Source organism: Barbus barbus (assembly GCF_936440315.1).
Source record: "Barbus barbus genome assembly, chromosome: 46".
NCBI classification, from domain to species: domain Eukaryota; kingdom Metazoa; phylum Chordata; class Actinopteri; order Cypriniformes; family Cyprinidae; genus Barbus; species Barbus barbus.
In genome coordinates this window covers 6063855-6083337 of record NC_136724.1, presented here as the reverse complement: position 1 = coordinate 6083337, position 19483 = coordinate 6063855, and the positions used below count along the sequence as shown (strand labels likewise).

Sequence of the window (19483 nt, the reverse complement as noted above, 5' to 3'; positions counted from 1 at the left end):
TTTGGTCCCATTCTTGCCTGATATAGGTTTCCAGCTGCTGAAGAGTTCGTGGTCATCTTTGATGTATTTTTCGTTTAATGATGCGCCAAATGTTCTCTATAGTTGAAAGATCTGGACTGCAGGCAGGCCAATTCAGCAATTGGACTCTTCTACTACAAAGCCATGCTGTTGTAATAGCTGCAGTATGTGGTTTTGCATTGTCCTGCTGAAATACACAAGGGCTTCCCTGAAATAGACGTTATCTGGAGGGGAGCATATGTTGCTCTTTATATACCTTGCAGCATTCATAGTGCCTTCCAAAACATGCAAGCTGCCCGTATGCACTTATGCACCCCCATACTATCAGAGAGGCTGGCTTTTGAACTGAACGCTGATAACACGCTGGAAGGTCTCCCTCCTCTTTAGCCCGGAGGACAAGAATGTCAAATTTGGATTCGTCTGACCATAGAACACATTTCCACTTTCAAACAGTCCATTTTAAATGAGCCTTGGCCCACAGGACACGATTGCACTGCTGGACCGTGTTCACATATGGCTTCCTATTTGCATGATAGAGCTTTAGCTGGCATCTGCAGATAGCATGGCGGATTGTGTTTAACGACAGTGGTTTCTGGAAGTATTCCTGGGCCCATTTAGTAATGTCAATGACAGAATCATGCCGATGAGTGATGCAGTGTCGTCTGAGGCCCCGAAGACCACGGCCATCCAACAAAGGTCTTCGGCCTTGTCCCTTAAGCACAAAGATTTCTCCAGTTTCTTTTGATGATGTTATGCACTGTAGATGATGAGATTTGAAAAGCCTTTGCAATTTGATGTTGTGGAATGTTGTTTTTAAAGTATTCCACAATCTTTTTCCACACTCTTTCAAAGATTGGAGAGCCTCTGCCCATCTTTAATTCTGAGAGACTCTGCCTCTCTAAGACATCCCTTTTATAGCTAATCATGTTACAGATCTGCTGTCAATTAACTTTAGTTGCTAGATGTACTCCCAGCGGAATCTTTCAAAATGTCTTGATTTTCAGCCCTTTGTTGCCCCCGTGCTTTTTTTGAGACCTGTAGCAGGCATCAAATTTGAAATGAACTCATTTAGTGGAAAAAAAGTGGAAAATTTCTCAGTTTAAACATTTGTAATCTTCTCTATGTTCTATTGTGAATAAATATTGGATCATGTGATTTGAAAGTCTTTTAGTTTTCATTTTATTCTAATTTAAAAAGCGTCCCAACATTTCCGGAATTCGGGTTGTATATTGTGTGTTAGGAATATAGCGGCTGTCTTAAATCCCAGTGAGTCTAAAAACCATTATTTAAAAAATAATACCTTTTGTTACTTAAATACTTTAAAAGAATATATTTTAATAAAGTATAAAAGAATATAGTTAAGTGTGAAATTAATGTTCTGTATCAATGTAAAATTAGTTTACTCAAAAATTTAAATTTGCTGAAAACTTACTCTCAGGCTATTCAGGATATAGATGAGTTTGTGTCTTCATCAGAACAGATTTGGAGAAACTTAGCAGTACATCACTTGCTCACCAATGGATCCTCTGCAGTGAATGGGTGCCGTCAGAATGAGAGTCCAGCAGCTGATAAAAAACATCACAATAATCTACAAGTAATCCTCACCACTCTAGTCCATCAATTAACATTTTGTGAAGTAAAAAGCTTGTGTTTGTAATCATTGTTTAACTTCAAACCATGTTTCAGGCTTAAATATGAATGTTTTCTCTATTGAAACTTTCTCTATTTCTCTATCCAAAACAGTTCTAAACAAATATGCTGGTGGATTTTGACAATAGAAGATGGAATTTTTCACCGGAGAAAGCATTATTATGGGTTATGAATTTGTATTTTGGCCAGAAGCAATGGTTTAAAGTTACAACACCTTGTGTTTATTACAAACAAACTGCTTTTTCACTTAACAAGACATTAAAGTACACTACAAATACTTAATACTATTTAGCAGACTTCTTTTTCACAAGGGTAGACAGCATTTTTGGACATCACAGACACATTCTGATTAAGCTGACTGAAAATGCATTAAAATTCAGCTAGTCTAACTTGGAACATGATATCTCAGAGAATCATTAACAGAAATGTTTTGTAAGTCAATTTTGAGACAGTCTTAAACTTAAATGGTTGCTTTCTAAAGAAAACTGTCTCTCGTATTCTCTCTCCCAGAGATGGGACTCCAGGCAGTCAGTCGGTCTCAGAGCAGTTCCACATTGACTGGGCGTCAGTGCTGGTCAGCAGTTTTGGGGTGATTGCAGTGCGCTTTGACGGTCGTGGAAGTGGCTTCCAGGGGACTAACTTACTCCATAAGGTGCAGCGCAGGCTGGGAATGTTTGAGGAGAAAGACCAGCTGGATGCCCTCAGGTAGTTGAGCAGCCATCTGCGTCCAACGCACAGTGAACATCCATCAGTGCCAACACACAGCTGCACGCGCAGACACACATGTGCTGCATCTCTTTAACCGCATGGCAGATTTAGATATACCACTGTCTTCAATGAAACTCAATGATATTCCGCATGTGAAAAGGACCAGCAAGTGTCAGACCATTTAACATTTTGTCTTGTGTCTTGCAGTATTTTGATGCTGGAGCCGTATATTGACAAGACGAGAATTGGAGCTTTTGGACAGGTAAATACTTGTGGTATTTTACTGTTATTACTTGTCCAGACAAGATAGCTTGTCATTTATGTACACATGTTTCTTTGCCTCTTTCATATTAACAGAAACACATAAAATGCATTAAAGCTCTGTTCCTAACCCTTGTAAATTGCATCCTAACTGAAAAATGGAACTTGACTTATTTGTGACGGATTTAAACGATATATACAAAATAATAACACTTCGGAAATGTTATAAAATAATGCTACTCTGCTACACTGTCAGTGTGACCCATCCAACAGCATTTCTGATGATGAGAGAGTCCACAGAGCCTGTCTGTATTTTGGCATGTCAGTTAAGCTCTTCAATAACCTCTCTCAATAACTTTAGTCCTGAAGAAGAGCAGAACAAATTGGTTTCATGCAGTAAGAAGAACTTAATTGAGACCATCTACATTTCTGGCTACATGTTTGATTTTGCCTGTGCCTATTTCTTAACTCAAAAGATTGTCGTTTTTTTTCAAAGGATTAATGAATGCATGTTCAAAGGCTGAATTCCTGCCTCACTTTAATGAGCACAGACCGTATCAGAAACTTCTGTAACTAGTAATGAGAGTTGTGCTATCTCAGAGGTCTTGAGTTGAGTATTTTGTTTTTCAGGTGTATGGAGGTTACGTCACCAGCCTTCTGCTCAGCTCTGAGGACTCTGTGCTCAAGTGTGCTGCAGTGCTCTCACCCATCACAGACTTTGCACTATATGGTACTGTTTGTGTGTGTGTGTGTGTGTGTGTGGGTCACTGTCCTCCAGACTTTAGCTCCAAATAGTGTTGGGACGCTTACTTTGAAAATGTAATAGGTTAGAGATTACCCTATTTAAAATGTAATAAGTAGTGCAACTTTTTAAATTACTTTATTAAAGTAATGCAACTGATTACATAAGATTACTTTTAATTACTTTTCTATATTTCTAACAAATCTTTTCAGCTGTTATCATTGTGAAACGTTTAAAACAGGCTGGGTTAACCTTACAGTACTCAAAACTGATAACTGCCAGACTTTCAAAATATTTCTTCACTTGAATTAAGTTTATAATAATTTAATTTTAAAGCACATGCAGCCACAACAAAATCTGACTTCAGCACCTCTTTTTACTTTGAGATCATTCTGAGGTTAAATACAGATTTAAAATCATAACAAGAAACCGTTTAATAGCTATACTGTTTTTGAAATCAAATCTTTGCATTACTATGACAGGAAACACTAGCATCTAACAATGCCTTGGGGGAAAAAAAGAATCAATTATATCTGTATGTGTGTGAAAATATTCAGATGGAATCTCCTTTGTAATCATTTAACATTATCATAAGTAACGTATTACAGTAAAATTTATTTTGTATTTAAATTATGTGATTTCGTTTCATGTAACTAGTTACTCCCCTACACTGGCTTCAACACACATATCTGTCTGTTTCTAGTGATTGGCTTGGCCCTTGATTAGCTGTTTGAGTTGTTTAATTAGAGCTAGTGCTAAAGTTTGCTGTAAGGTGGCCCTTCAGGAGCAGGATGAGACACCCTGGCTGCAAGCAAAATTATTTACTTCCCTACTATATAGATAAAAAAAAAAAAAAAAAACTGTACAAAGCATGTCCGAATTCTCAGTACTCATAAAAGAGTAGGCAAAAAGTACGTGGATGACCTACTACTGAAGTATATGATTCTGAAGTATGCATATGATGAACACTTTACTGTCCCATGATTCCACATGAGAGGATCTGACGTTGGTAAATGTAGTGCATTCAGATTACATTCATACTACACACATTCATACTATATGGAATGTACTCTTTTTGCGGTTGCGAAGTAATTATTTGTTATTGCGATTGACATGTCTTGTTAAGTATTTTTAACCAAAATGCCACCAAAGTAAACAAAAATGTCCCATAAATTCAAGATAAAGAGGCAAAAATTGGCCCTGCACAATTAAACAAAATCCATTATGGCTGTTGCGATTAAAATAAAATGTGAAAGTTAATGAAAAGTGTCAATTTGCGTAATTACGAGTCTTTGTGCTTTGTGCTTTTTTTCACACGTTTCTGTTGATATGGCTAATCACAGGCGTTAAGATTAGTCAGCGAGTTTTGCTTGCACGCTCACTGACTGAATTCTGCATGCTTGCAAATTCTCTCATCATATACAACAAATTGCATTCATTTCGCAGCTTGAGTGATTACAACAAGAGTTTTTGCATAGCTTGCACTAGACTGGACTAATGCCATACTGACCAGTTTGTTCAGAATGTGTGACATTTTCCCAAACACCAAAAATGTTTTTACATTTGTACTCTATAAATCAACATTAATAATCATAATTGCAATAACAAAATCAATAATAGACAAGTATTTTTTGTCATGATATTTCAGCTCTACTGTCCCGTAATTTTTTTTATTTTTTTATTTTTTGCACTTACAATTAGGCTATAACAGATTGTTGTTATTGGTAAGAGTTTAAAGTATTCTGACTGATTGAAGAAATTGGTTAAATTTAAGCATTTGCCATTAAAGACAACATACAACTAATTATGTAATTCTAAAAATTGCCCTTATAAAAGTAAAAATGGCCCTTTAAAACAATTCTGGGTTGAAATATTGGAAAGAAATATAAGACTTTTCATCTCATATAATTATGAGGAGCAGCCTAAAAATATAACTTAGAAAACTTTTTGTCATCCTAACAACAAACAGAGCAGCATCAATATTAAATATTAGAGTGGACTACGGCTCCGCAGAGAGAACAATAGAGATCTGTTTGGGTCCATCTGATCCTCAGATGTAGATATGAATATCTCAGTAAGCACAAGACATCTGTTGAAAGGATTTGAGCTTATTATTGTGTGCAAACGACTATAAAAAGAGCAGATTCACATGCATTCGGAATCAAAACATCTGCTGAATGTCCTTTTAACATCCAGCAGCGAAGGATTCACAAATGTTTTGTGGAAGATAAAGTACCCTAAAAGAATTTTCACCTTGTAAAATTCATGCATATGTGTGATATTATCAGGAATGGGGAATATCATCAAATTCCCCACCCCCAGTTTCTTCTCCGTCGTTGTAAAACTGGCATTTATGCACTGAGGTGACAGATGCTCTATTTTTAACTTGACGCAATATCTTGAAAACAGTGCAAGATGCTGGAAAATCATCGAGATGTGATGCAAGATGTCACCAACAACTGAACCGACAATTAAAAAACAGTACAGGCGCAATAATGCATCCTGTGCGGAGGAGGAGTGTCCGATTCATCATCCATTTCTGTATCTTCCTGTCTGTGCGTGGCAGTGGATCCCATCGGTATTCTGAGAGCAGGCAGGAGGACCGAAGCACTCCAAGAACTCTAAAGGAACAGAGGGATGAAAAATGAAGCATGTGTGTGTTCATCATAAACAATACTTCACCTCTCACAGCGGCAACAGCACAGAAACCTGTTCATAAGTCAGCCCGTGCATTGTGAAATGACCGTGCGGTGATTTTTATCAAAGGAAATGCTCAGAAATGAACTCTGCCCGTGACAAATGTCACTGTTGACTGATACTGTTCTTATTTCCTGCTTTCAGCTTCAGCTTTCTCAGAGAGATATCTAGGCCCTCCCAAGCCAGATCGGAGGGCATACGAGGTACATTTCCTGTTTTGTAATCTGTATTTTGTATTCACCTTACTGACAACACTTATGGTGTAATCGTTCATTTTTCCACAGATGGCCAACCTTGCATACAGAGCGTCTCAGTTCATCGATAAGAAGTTTTTAATCATTCATCCAACAGCAGATGGTACATTTCCTTTCCAATTCTTACAATGTCTTTGTAAAAGAAAGAACACTGTCAACTGACACGCATCTCATATACCTTTTAGAAAAAGTTCATTTTCAGCACACAGCCAAATTCATCTCCAGGCTAATCAGCGAGAGAGCAAATTACACTCTGCAGGTAAGAGATCTTGAGAACTTTTAGAGAATTTCTTCAATTTAGAGACCATTCACACAGAACATGTTTTTGTGTTTAAAATGTGAGATGCAGGGTAGTGGAATAAACTCAAAGATCTTTAAACTTTATTTATTTTATTTTTTTTAAGTTCTAAAAATGCAGCGCTCTAAATGCTGGATATGAGTGCATTGGTCAAAGACATTCGTCAAGTGCATGTTTACATAGAAAAACAATGGGAAAGCAGCGAAGAAGAATTCAAAAAACATTTGAAAACAGGAAACAGTCATATCATAGTTTTTGTTATGGTTGATGTTTCAAAACTGAATTTCCTCACATCAGGATGTCAGCATTAACATTTTTTATGGTTTTAGTTTTAGTTAAAGGTGCTGTATGTATTTATTGACTGTCTTAAAGCATATAAATACCATAATACTTCTGCAAATATTTAGGAAACATGCTAAGTTTCCATAGTTGTTTCTCTGAAAAAAAAAATGCTACAGCCAGTTTTCTACTGTTTCAGAAGTTTCAGAATATCTATTTCCAATATTTTTTAATGTGCATCTCTTCTAACAGCTGATTTGCAACAGACAGCATGTGCTATCATTATAAATTTAAGGGGCATTTTTCAAATATTTCTGGTCCTACACTGGCCTAATACAGGGTTATAAGAGATGTGACTCGGAGTGGGAGCATTCCATGGTACAACTGTTTGAATATCTGGAATCTGAGGGTGGAAAAAAATCTAAATATTGAGAAAATCGCCTTTAAAGTTGTCCAAATGAAGTTCTTAGCAATGCATATTACTAATAAAAAATTAAGTTTCGATATATTTACAGTAAGAAATTGACCAAATATCTTCATGGAACATGATCTTTACTTAATATCATAATGATGTTTGGCATAAAAGAAAAATCAATAATTTTACAATGACCAATACAATGTATTTTTGGCTATTGCTACAAATATACCCCAGCGACTTAAGACTGGTTTTGTGCTCCAGGTTCACATATATCATTACATAACATCCTCAGAGCTGATGGCAGGGAAGGTTTATACATCATTGTTAAAAATCAATTTCTCTATGGAGTAAATGAATGGGGGGTTTAACTGTACACCCTGCATCCATCTGTGAGCATGACGGTGTTTGTAAAAGGTGTGTGAGGTCTGGGGTGTCTGGATGCTGAGCCTCTGAGCGGCTGCTGCCAGCAGTGGGATTAGACACACTCGATGCATGCAGCTCATTTAAACAGATTATACAGGCCACTCTCATGAGCCACACGCTGAATAATCCCATTATATTTCCTCACTAGGAGATTTTCTCTTTGCTTTCTGCTCCCTAATAGATTTGCTATTAATTACTGGCTGTTGAATGACTGTGGAATTAATTAGGGTAGATATTCATCATGTGTGTGATCGTCACTGTGTCAAGCTGTTCTTCTCAATTTATGATCAATTAGGAAGTGTCAGGGCTGCCACGCACACAATGAAAGTTTGTATCATTGCAGTAGAGGTTTATTGATTGACTGGTTTCACACAGGGTTTGATTGTTTGGTTCAAACCCATGGTTCAGTACACATTTGTACCACAGTTCATCTCATATCTAACAACGCTTCTGAAAATATAAATATTAACTGAGATGAATTTAGATGTTCAGAAAGTATGTAAATTACAAATGAAATTAATTACTAATGTTGGCCCTATATGGACTTAAACACAATTTCATGTTTTCATGATTTCATGGAAAATTATTGTTTTTTGTTTTATTTAGTTCTTTATTTATACATATTTTTTGAAGGTAATGAAAATGTTTTACCTCTTTGTCATTCACAGTCATTTTTTTCTGGTAGAAATTATATTTAAAAACCTTTTTGGAATAAAATAAGCCTAATTTCACAGTTAACATTTTACAGTTAACAAAAAAAAAGTACAATTAAATAGTATTTTCACACCTTTTGTGCAATTTTACATAATTTTAGCAGTGAAATATATATATATATATATATATATATATATATATATATATATATATATATATATATACTTTTTCCCAGTATTAAAAGACATTGAAAAAAAAGTAGTCAAAATAAAACATGAAGGCATAGGTGAAAACAGTTTCCAAGATGTTCGTATAAAATAAAATAAAATTAAATTTACATTTACATTTATTCATTTAGCTGACGCTTTTATCCAAAGCGACTTACAATTGCTATATATGTCAGAGGTCGCACGCCTCTGGAGCAACTAGGGGGTTAAGTGTCTTGCTCAGGGACACATTGGTGTCTCACAGTGGATTCGAACCCGGGTCTCTCACACCAAAGGCATGTGTCTTATCCACAAAGGAAACATTTAAATCTGTTTGTTTTAATAAATCAATCAAATGATCAACCACTGAGACCCCTGGAACTATCCTGCAATAAATGAATTCCTAGGAAGACTAAATAAAACTCTAAAAAGGGTAAAAAAAAAAAATCATAGATACTGATGATTTCTCCTATCTTTGATGTCAAACAGACTTGCATTCACACCAAAAGAGGCAGCGTGAATGCGGAATCAGTCTGACATTTTGATGTTCTGGAGTTCTGTGATATTGAGCTCAACACCTTGTCTTGTGTCCTTCATTAGATCTACCCAGATGAAGGACACTTCATTCATAACGAGGCAACGCGGCAGCACCTCAGTCAATCGCTGGTCAACTTCTTCGAGGAGTGTTTCCGGCTCCCGGACCGAGTGTTTGAGGAGGTGCTAGAGGAGGAGAGCGAAGAGGAGGGTTAGTCCACCCATTCCATGACGTCCAAGCACAAAGCCAGCTCCTTTTGCCACCTGATATGCAACCCATAGATTTGAACCCTCCAGTTTTCAGTTCCCTCCCGGTGTCGCATGCTGACTCTGAGACCGTCCTGCCTCATGTTCCTGCCTCGGCTCCCCTTCAGGTGCTCCTCACTATCCATCAACCCTCGACAGACCGCAGCCGTGCAGCGCGGCGTGGCATCTGGCTGGCGCCACATCGTCTCACTCTCCCCTGCAGGCCAGTTATGAGCTTCTGAAGGTGTTAGGAGTCTCTGGTCTGTCCATCACGTTGACGAATGAGACGCTGCGATATTAACTGACCGCCAAGCGCGATGGCCTTTGAATCCCTAAGAGCTGTGGGACTCACAGCTAGACTGAGGGGACATTCGGTGTTTGATTCAAATAGGTATTTGGTGTTTTGGGCAAAGGGGGTTATTGTCGGGAGAACGTGTCATTTGTGGTTCAAAAGGTCTTCTCATGTCCAGTTGTGCTCGTGTCTGGTGTTGCAATGTAAAGTCGCACATGAAAACCATTCACTTGGATATCGATAAAACTTGCTTTCAGTGTTCAAGCGTGTCCGAGTCTTGGAAATCTTGTAGCCTCAAGTGTGTATTTAGATGGTGTTTATTCATTGCAGAAATTTCATCAAGCAGAAGGGGAGCAAAAACGATTCTCATTATTCTCCCAGACCATGACAGTTGCACAAGACTGTTGATCCCACTTCTCAGCGTGCGTTTCCTTGAAGTGATGGTCTGTCAGTGCGGAAGAAAGCACTCGGTTGATTTAGTCACTGTGCCTTATTACGGAGGCGAACAATCGTTTTCGAGGAGCCTCCTTGTGAATATCACCACTCATTCAAGGCTTATGTTGGATTGACTAAAATCCTGTATCTAAAACGCTCTTGTTACATTGTCGAGGGCATCACGGTATACATTACTGACTGTAATAGCATTGCGAAAACACTGTTATTTTCGTTTGCGTGCGTGTGAGCCAGTGTTGTTTTAACATCAACAAAAACAAAAACTCGCTCGCATCCTGCTAATAGCGGTTTTCCATCCACTTTAAGGATCGAGTAATGGAGCATGAAATTAAAATGTATGATTTAAACATTACCTCAGTATTAAACTAAAGCCCCTCTGAGGCTTTACAGACACTTTGTAGAACATTTGTTAATTCATGCCCAAAACAAATCTGTACATAAAAAGTATATTAAGTAGGGTAGGAAACACTTCTGTGTTAAAGGGATAGTTCACACAAAAACAGCAATTCTGACATTGACTCAACCCTTGTTGTGTTTCAAACCTGTATGGCTGACTTTCTTTTGGAGAAGAAGAAAGAGATTTTTAGCAGAATGCTCATGCTGTTCTTTCAATGGAGTTTAGTAGGACATACAGGTTTGCAGTGAGGTTGAGTATAAGATGGTAGATTACGGTCCCTTTAACGCTCATTAAATACCGTACTGTGCAAATTTTTCACATTACAGCAGTGGAATTTTCATTATTTAAGTCACATGTGCTCTGTTTGTATGTTTTGCACAGTGCTGTATATGAACATTATTGGTTGTAACTTTTGCCTATAAAAGCTCTTGATGATGAACTTTTTTATTTTGTTTGAATGAAATGTTCTTGTTTAATCTTGATGCATTCATAGTGCATGTCGTAAAACCATTTGCAACTCAAAAGCTATTTTTTAAAATCAGTCAAATATCTGCATAGTATTTTTGACAGCTTGAATGTTCCGACCTGCATTTCATTTTCCGGTAGTTTTGTGAGTGAGATCTCAGTCTTGTCTGCTTGATGTATAAATGTTACTCAAATCTCATTTAAGTCTCTGAATATGTGAGTGTTTCTTGTACATAAAGCATTTGAAGGTATTTTGTTCTCCCGTGTCGAGCAGAGCTCCTGAAGTCACGGTTACTGCGCTCTGAAATGAGCAATGAAAAATCACATGGGACCAAGAGAACGATGGGATTGCTGTTTACTGACTCAGCAAGGACAGGCATATGGTGGCACCTCTCAGAATACAAACTATTTTATCATCACCTTTGTTATGATTTGTTTTCCTCACTTGGAGAAAAGAGGATGAATATGTAAGTAACCAAAATAAACTGAAAGCCTTCAATGTCGATGTCCCGCTTTCTTGTGAATTAAGTAAATGAGTGCATTTACATGCATGACCTTAAGACGAAGACCTCTAAAGTTATGTAAACATCTTAGAAGGTGTTTTTATTTTATCTGGGAATGGTCAAAATTGGTTTAAATAAAACCCAGTCAGCATATCTACATTTTTGCCTGTGCTCGATTCATCACCTTTGTCAGCCTCTTCAATATCTCTGTTTTAAAAAATTAAAGGGATAGTTCACCCAAATTCTATCATTTACTCATGTCGTTTTAAACCTTTACGCCTTACTTTCTTTAGTGCAACATAAAAGAAGATATTGTGAAGAATGTTAAGCAAACAGTTTTGGTTACCATTGACCTCCATTTTATTGAAGAAAAAAACAGATATGTGTGTTTGACAGAGAAAATGTCATACACGTTTGAATAACATAAAGGTGAGTAAATGATGGCATAATTATTACTCAAATATGAACTGTACCTTTAAGAGGAAAAAACTTGTTCTTGTAAACATTTAAATAAGCCATACTTTTTTAACAACAATAGCAATACTATATAAGAGCAATGATCAATATTTTTTTATAATATTCAAATTATTCCACCAAGTAATATTTCACTTTGTAATTGTAGGCTGTTACAATAATTAATCATTAAATTGTGTGATAAAACACTTGAGAGACTGGGAAAAAGTGAAATGTAAGGCTAGTTTATGAATTTAAGTAACATGAAATGGATTGAAACTATATCACATTATATTACTGCTACCTTGTGTTCAAATGGACAAAATGCGATTCATGAGCCAGAATGTTTGGGGTTTCTTGACAGACGTCGCCATCTACTGGACATTAGCAGGTATTTCAGGTCACTGCACTCTCATAAATGAGTCTTGTATCATAGTTTCTACTTCATCTACAAGCTTGCTGAAGTCAGCTTCACACACTACATGTGAATGATCTCCGCTGTCTCTCATGCACTTCATCAGAGCTTCATGCATCATCTCTGGACCTCCAATGGTGCAGAGTTTATCCAATTGCTCAACAGGGTCTTGTGGGATATTTTGACACTGAAGGGCTTTTAAAACAGCCGGAGCAAACTTCCCATGGTGTGCAGTGGAGCATATCACAAGCGGGCAGGTTTTGTCATGTATACGATCGGCGACTACTTTACCAACCGCTGTGTGAGTGTCCACTATGTAGCCTGTTGTTGCATGCACCTCATGTATGGCTCTCAAACAGTCATCTTCTGAGCACCAACCAGCTTGAACTTCCAGATTGATGATCTGACGTAAAGTCTCTGATACTTTAAAAAAACGATCTCTTTCTAGATTCAAAAACAGATCTCTAACCAGACTCCCATCCCCGCCGGATGCGTGATGGATGAACCTCTCAAGGTTAGAGGATTTCAGAATATCAATGGCAGGAGAGTTTGAAACCAGCAGTTTCCTGTTGCGGAGATCATATTCTCCACTAGCGATGAAGTCAGATATGACACAGTTATGATTGGATGCACAGATCACCTTCCGAATGGGGATTCCCATTTGTTTGGCGTACAGGGCTGACATGGCGTTGCCAAAGTTTCCAGTAGGGATGCACACATCAATGGGGTCTCCAAACGTCAATGTGCGACTCCTAAGCAGGTCCAGGTATGCCGAGCAGTGATAGACCACCTGAGGAAGCAGTCGAGCCCAGTTTATCGAGTTTGCGGTGCTGAGAACCGTGGCATATTCCACAGCCAAATGTCCAATCAAGCTTGAGTCCCCAAACATTTCTTTAATGCTCCTTTGGCAGAAGTCAAAGTCAGACAGGACACTAATAGACTTTGCATTGCCCTCCTGAATTCCTGTCATTTGTAGCTTCTGAATCTCACTCACTCCTTTCTCAGGGAAGAACACAAGCACGCCAATCCTCCCACGGTCACTGTCCTTAAGATTCTGGAAACCGTTTAGCACCGCGCTTCCTGTATCTCCAGATGTGGCCACTAGAATCAGGTAATTGCACATCTGTGGAAGGCAGTGGGCGAACAGCTGAGGCATTAACTGCAGTGCCAGGTCTTTAAAAGAAGCAGTGGGGCCGTGAAAGAGTTCTAGAATGTACTGATGATCAGTGAGGTGCTTTAGAGGTACAACCGATTGATTGGCGAAGTTCTGGCCATAGGCACGAAGCACCATTGTGCTCAATTCTACAGGGGACACATCCATAGGATGAATACAGTTTTCCAGTATGGCCACAGCTCTCATTGCATATGGCATGCTGGATATTCTCAACCATTCAGAAGGTTCCAGTTTGGGGAATCCTTTCTTTGGTACATAAAGCCCTCCATCTGGTGCAAGACCCTCTATGACAACATCACTGAAGAACTTGGGGTCACTTGACATTTGGCTCCTTGTTGAAATGAACATCTCTGATTCTGAATCCTCATATCTTCCCAGAGTCCTCAGGACTTTATCAGCCACGTCCTCCACAGAGTCTCCTGTCCCACAAAAGACTCGCGCATCCAGCCATTTCTCATAAAACTGTTTCCTGTACTGTAATATCTCTCTCATAGGAACACCAGCATCCTGACCCACAATCCTATTCACCTTCATTCGAGAGAGTCTCTGCATGATATCTTCTGTGTCCACATCCAGATACAAGACCAGACCAGATCGCTTCAAATGCTGCATGGCATCTGGATGCAGTGGATTGGAGCCTGTCAGTGAGATAACACTTCCTGTAGCAGTGAAGTTACACACCGCTTTACCTTCTTCTTCAATGAAACCATCTCCACCGATCTCAGATAGCTTGTCTGCCACACTCATTCCCCATGTCCTTTCGAGAACATCGTCATCTATATCAATAACAGGCATCCCTAGTCTCTGTCCAACAATCCGTCCAACACAGGTTTTCCCTGCTCCAGGAGCACCCATCAAGAGAATGTTTCTCTCACGAGGTTTAGAGATTTGATATAATAGCCGTGCTGTAGTGAAGCATGAAGTATGAATCTTTCTCACTTTAGCCAACTGCTGGCCAAAAGTTACAAGGATCATCTTGGAAAAAAAGATCATGTAATCTGTGAAGCAAAAATATGTCACAGAATTAAAAACATGCCAGTAAATGTAAATATAAATCTATTTCTGTATTCTGTTGATTTAATCTATTTAGTATGACTAATTTGTTTTAATAAGCATTTAGGTCCTTCCCCAAATAGCACATTAAGCCCTCGCGGTCTTTCTCCAAGTCCACATATTCGTGATTTTTTCCACATATTTTATTTATGCTGTTTTGAATGTTGGGGGCACAAAGGAATCTGCAAAGGGGACACTCGAGAGCACCCTCCTCAACCCTAAAATGACAAATGGGACACCATGCAACAGGAGTCTCCAACCCCAATCAAACACACCTGAACCATCTTATCAAGGTCCTTAGGATTACTTGGTAATTATAGGCAGGTATGTTGGAGCAGGGTTGGAACTAAAGACTGCAGAAGGTAGATCTCCAGGAGCAGGTTTGGAGACCTCTGCCCTGCGGCCTTGTTGGCAGGGGCGGAGCCAGGGGGTGGCCGTGGCCACCACTGATCTAAGCTTGGCCACCCTGCTCAAAACTGCAGTTTTTGTCCCCTTTTTCTTGACAAGAAATGCATTTATTAAGACGTGCAACCGGTGTATTTTTTTACATCCACATCAAACGGGAGACTTTTCAGATGCGTGCTTCAGCTTTGCCTCAGCGCCAGGCGCAAGTCAAATGAGCGCGGAAATGGTACACCAGCCAAATTAGCTTCAGTGGAACAATGAGATGCTGTTAGGCTATATGTCAGTAAAACAAACTTTCCTGTCCTGTCAGCCGTCACTGTGCTCACAGCGCACGCTCTGATAACATATAAATAAGTATCATAAATACATCATAAATAAGCGCACAAGAAACTATGAGCATATGACGTAGTTCTGTTGTCAGTTAAGTCATGAAATTACCAAAAAGGCAATTAAAGCTGCAAACTGTGGATGCATGTATGCATTACATTGCAGAACGTCTCTCAATAATTGCATAATAAAATACAGGCTATCGTGCAATTCCAGATCACAGTAAGACGCAAGCTGATATGTATTTTAATAATTTAATGCACAAGTAAATGTGAGCACAGTGCACTTATACTAGAAAATATGCACAATTGTTTCATTAATTTTAAAAGCACAAAGGAAAATGAAACCATTTAAATGCATAAAACAACTCATTTTACATTCTGGCATTTATGTGCTGTCATTTTCCGGCCTTTTTCACATTCTTATCACTAACTGCATGTCTCATCCATGAGTATGTAATGTTAGAGAACAAGTTTTGGGGGGTTTTGAGAACCAGAACCAAACTGACAGAACAATAAAGCTATAGTGAGCCCCTTTATTAAAATACCTGGAAGTGAGGAATAATACAAAAATTGCTATATTCACTCATTATTACTTGATATAATAATTCACAACTACCTCAATTACAATTAAGTAGAAATTAATTGTATTCAGCTGTTTTAGGCACTAAAATAGTCTAGTACTTTATAGTCAAACACATTTTTATATTGAAATAATGAAGATTTCTGTGCCACCCCAGGGTCCGCCCCTGCTTGAGGGCTTGACACGTGCATGCGATGGCCATTGTGAGTCTACACCTTCGCAAATGCACTTTAAATGTAAAATTTAGGACAGGGCCTTAAAATATCGACAGTTTTTTTCCGTCTGCATTGTGGTGTACTTTAGAGTGTAACAAATTATTGAAACTGTAGAGCAGGGACTTGGTTCCACTCATTGAATTCTGAGATGTGGAAAACATATGCATGGATGAATCATATGCATTTAGAAATAGATTAATGTTTTTTGGGGGTTTTTCCACGAGCATTTACCAAGTGCTAGTTTTGTCCATTTAAAATTGAAATGTTAATGCCAGTGTTCACCAGCCATGCGAATAATTGCATTATTTTAAGTTTGAATAAAATTATTAATTTAGCTGATGCCAATTATATGATTAGAATATATATTCAAAAATGACATTTACCTTAAAATGCAAAGAAAAAAATATTCCAATTTATACAATTCTAACAGTCTGTCTGTCTGCAGAACATCAGGTTTGAACGTTAATGTTTTCTGATAGGATTTTCTTAAGTTAGATGTACACAAATATTTAGCAAACTATAGAGTTTCAAAAGTAAGGTTTACCAAAAACGCAGCGTTATTCTGACTAACCCCACTTTCTCATGCGCTAGTGTCATGCACAGCATGCGCCGTCCCATGTAAACAAACCGCGTCAGTACGGCAGCCTCGAAAGGACATTTTCCGTTTCCGTTTCCTGCGTTTATTTTTATTTTATTTTATTTTATTTTTCTGTTTAAAGCTAGCCGTTCAAACTTAAATGAAAACGTAACTGAAATCATGAAACCTTCGATTAATGCGGAAGAAAATAAAACAAGAGGAAAAGTGTTTAATGTTGCTTGGTAGTGGTTGCCATAGAGACAGTTGTTCAACAACACCATTACATTAAAAGCACTACTGTCTGCAATCAGCGGGACGTTTTCTCTTGTTTTCCTGTCATTTGTGTCTCTATCAGGCATCATGAGAAGCACAATCTATCCTCAAGAGAGCATCTATAACCTTATCCCCAGAGAGGAAGAGAAAGCCATGAAAGCACCCAGGTACAGTATCATCATCTTTCTCTTTTACTATATTTTATATGATATTTTAGAATATATATAACGTTATAATTTTACTTTTTTTCATTGTAACTCTTTTTTCTCCGTTTGAAACGTGATAAAACACGATTTTTGCAATTCCACAGTTCTCATTAGCATAATGTAAAAATTGAATTAAATTTGATATGTTTATATTGTGAAGTATTTGTACCAGAATGCATTCAACTTGCTTTAATTCCCATAAAGTGGATATTTATATTATATGATATGATATTATATTAATTTCCAGGTACATGTCAAAGTTCAGAGAGCAGGTGAAGCTGGAGAAAGAGGTGAACCAAGCCCCCAGTAAAACTATGGGACCAGCAAAAGTGGATGTGCCGTCGCCACAGAAATATCTACTGAAGCGCTCCAAGGAGCCCAAACTCCCTGAGAGTACATGTCCTGCATTTGGTGTTTGAAACATTCTGAGAATTAATATATAATATCGACCTTTTTAAATACAAATAAATATCTTTTCATTGCAATCATGCATGCCAATATCATGAGCAGAGGTGTTTAGATCACTAAAGCTATTTGCTGTACTTATCCTAATTTTGCTTGGATGATTTATTTTCAGAGAAACCATTTAAATATGAAGATGAGGAGCTACATAGTAAACCACCAATACCTGCCAGAACAGACAAGCCGCTCATGGGTCTCCACAGCAACAAGGACTTTATTAAGACCAACGCTGTGGAGAACATCATGACAGTCCCGAAGAAACCGCAGCCTGTGTATGCTTACACCAAGAAGGGAGACAAACAACTGTTGGAGAACTCTGGTCTCGTCCCCAAATACATAAAGAAGAAGGTGAGAGGAGAGATGGGATGTTGAGCTTCATGTTTCAGATGCTCTTGTATTGCATGCATATGTTCAAGGTACATACTGAATAGAGCAAAAATAGTAAGAAAAGCCTCAGGCCTGTTTTTTTATGCATGTTTTCAGGACTTTGGCCAAACTCCAGAGTACCTGCTCCAGCGCAGAGAGGAAGTGAAGAAAGCACAAGAAGAATATGACGACTATGTCAAGGAGCGAATGAGAGAAGGGGCCATGAAACAGCTTTCAGGTGAAGAGCGCCACAATATCCTGCAGGTAATCAAATGCAAACTATTTCTAATTGTTTAGAATCTGTGTTCTCTAGAGCTTGTTATTGCAGATCTTGCAGCATTAATCTCCTGACGCGAAATTGCTTGTCTTTGTAGTTGTTCCTTTAGATAAATGAATGATGTTATATGAATAAATGTAAATAAATGAGCATGACCTTTTTTAAAAATTAGGATTGAAAAAAAAAGTAAATGATTGTATAAAGGAGCTTGTATACACTAAATAAAACTTTTTCACTCAGAAGTTGCTAGCCAATTTCTAATTTATATCAAAATAGAAAGTAGCATTATAAGAATAAAAAGAAAGAAAATATTATTTTGTAACATGAGAAATGTCTTTACATCCATTTTGAACAATTTAATGCATTCTTGCTGAATTAAAATACAAAAAATAATAATAATAATCTTACTTGACCTCAAACTTTTGAATGGTAGTGTATGAGAATTATATAATACTTTTTTTATATTACAAGAAATGTCTGATGGCTTGATTTTGGCAGGCTCTGAAGAAGAACTGGGACGAGCTTCATCACCAGTACCAGGGCCTCTCTGTTGTCACAGACACAGCTCCAAAAAAATACAGGAAGGAGCGTCTGGAGCAGGAAATGAAGCAGCTGGAGAAAGATATTGAGCTGATTGAGCGACACAAAACCATCTATATTGCTAATAACTGAGCATGTTAGCTAGTCACCCTGAATTCAACCAATCTCCAAGAGCAACATTTGAAACAGGCAAAACTGCCAGTGCCTTTGCTTGTCCTCTCTTATGGTAGTTCAGAAATATTTTGAAAGGATTCGGAAGAGCTTTACAATACGTCTGAGTGCAATAAAGATCGCTTTAGATCAACTAGTCTCTGAGCGATTTCATCCATTTAAACTCAACATGAAATCAAAATGAACCACATTTATTTTCGCAATACTGTATGTTTCTGGTCTTGTTCATGATTCAGCAGTGAATATTATTCAAAAAAATAATGTCTTAACGTTTCATTAGAACATTTATCACCAATGCATATTGCACCATTGATCATAAATGAATGAATTAATAAATAAAATCTTACAAAGTTTTGATCAGAAGTGTAAAATTGTTTGTTGAACCTACTTTTTTTTTCTCTCTTTTTGAATATTGTGCTTATCAGGAAATAGGTATTGGTGTTGATTACTAGTCATTTTATTACAATGTAATGTCATACCCTTGTCAAG

At 37.8% G+C, this 19483-nt stretch overlaps 3 protein-coding genes across 5 annotated transcripts in view; 2 read left to right on the top strand and 1 right to left on the bottom strand.

The window, feature by feature from the left end:
* Positions 1-11654, top strand: part of LOC306865072 (A-type potassium channel modulatory protein DPP6-like) — a 195680-nt gene extending 184026 nt beyond the window's left edge. The window contains exons 20-26 of the mRNA XM_079409437.1: positions 2179-2373; positions 2584-2638; positions 3268-3367; positions 6221-6279; positions 6361-6433; positions 6516-6589; positions 9209-11654. Of these exons, the coding sequence (XP_079265563.1) occupies positions 2179-2373; positions 2584-2638; positions 3268-3367; positions 6221-6279; positions 6361-6433; positions 6516-6589; positions 9209-9358 (706 nt within the window). The 3' untranslated portion in view covers positions 9359-11654. The remainder of the gene's footprint in view (positions 1-2178; positions 2374-2583; positions 2639-3267; positions 3368-6220; positions 6280-6360; positions 6434-6515; positions 6590-9208) is intronic.
* A 190-nt stretch (positions 11655-11844) lies between these two features.
* On the bottom strand, positions 11845-16746 carry LOC306865087 (threonine synthase-like 1). 2 transcript variants are annotated; one of them, XM_079409455.1, is made up of 2 exons: positions 16506-16746; positions 11845-14538 (listed from the first exon to the last, which is right to left on the bottom strand). In XM_079409455.1, exon 2 carries the CDS (start codon positions 14531-14533, stop codon positions 12353-12355), a length of 2181 nt encoding a protein of 726 aa, XP_079265581.1. In that variant the 5' UTR covers positions 14534-14538; positions 16506-16746; the 3' UTR covers positions 11845-12352. The 2 variants fall into 2 exon arrangements, with proteins under 2 accessions (XP_079265581.1, XP_079265582.1); XM_079409456.1 differs by having other exon boundaries at positions 16667-16746.
* A 190-nt stretch (positions 16747-16936) lies between these two features.
* Positions 16937-19361, top strand: LOC306864643 (enkurin-like). 2 transcript variants are annotated; one of them, XM_079408779.1, is made up of 5 exons: positions 16937-17139; positions 17426-17571; positions 17756-17988; positions 18124-18270; positions 18782-19361. In XM_079408779.1, the coding sequence occupies exons 1-5, from the start codon at positions 17060-17062 to the stop codon at positions 18953-18955; spliced, it is 780 nt and encodes a 259-aa protein (XP_079264905.1). In that variant the 5' UTR covers positions 16937-17059; the 3' UTR covers positions 18956-19361. The 2 variants fall into 2 exon arrangements, with proteins under 2 accessions (XP_079264905.1, XP_079264904.1); XM_079408778.1 differs by having other exon boundaries at positions 16962-17139; positions 17426-17589; positions 18782-19360.
* The last annotated feature ends 122 nt before the right edge of the window (positions 19362-19483 follow it).

Coding starts and splice junctions, on each gene's coding strand:
- LOC306865087 (XM_079409455.1), bottom strand. CDS start 14,533: ATGATCTTTTTTTCCAAGATGATCCTTGTAACTTTTGGCCAGCAGTTG.
- LOC306864643 (XM_079408778.1), top strand. CDS start 17,060: ATGAGAAGCACAATCTATCCTCAAGAGAGCATCTATAACCTTATCCCC. Junction 17,989..18,123: donor CCAAATACATAAAGAAGAAG/GTGAGAGGAGAG, acceptor GCATGTTTTCAG/GACTTTGGCCAAACTCCAGA. Junction 18,271..18,781: donor AGCGCCACAATATCCTGCAG/GTAATCAAATGC, acceptor TGATTTTGGCAG/GCTCTGAAGAAGAACTGGGA.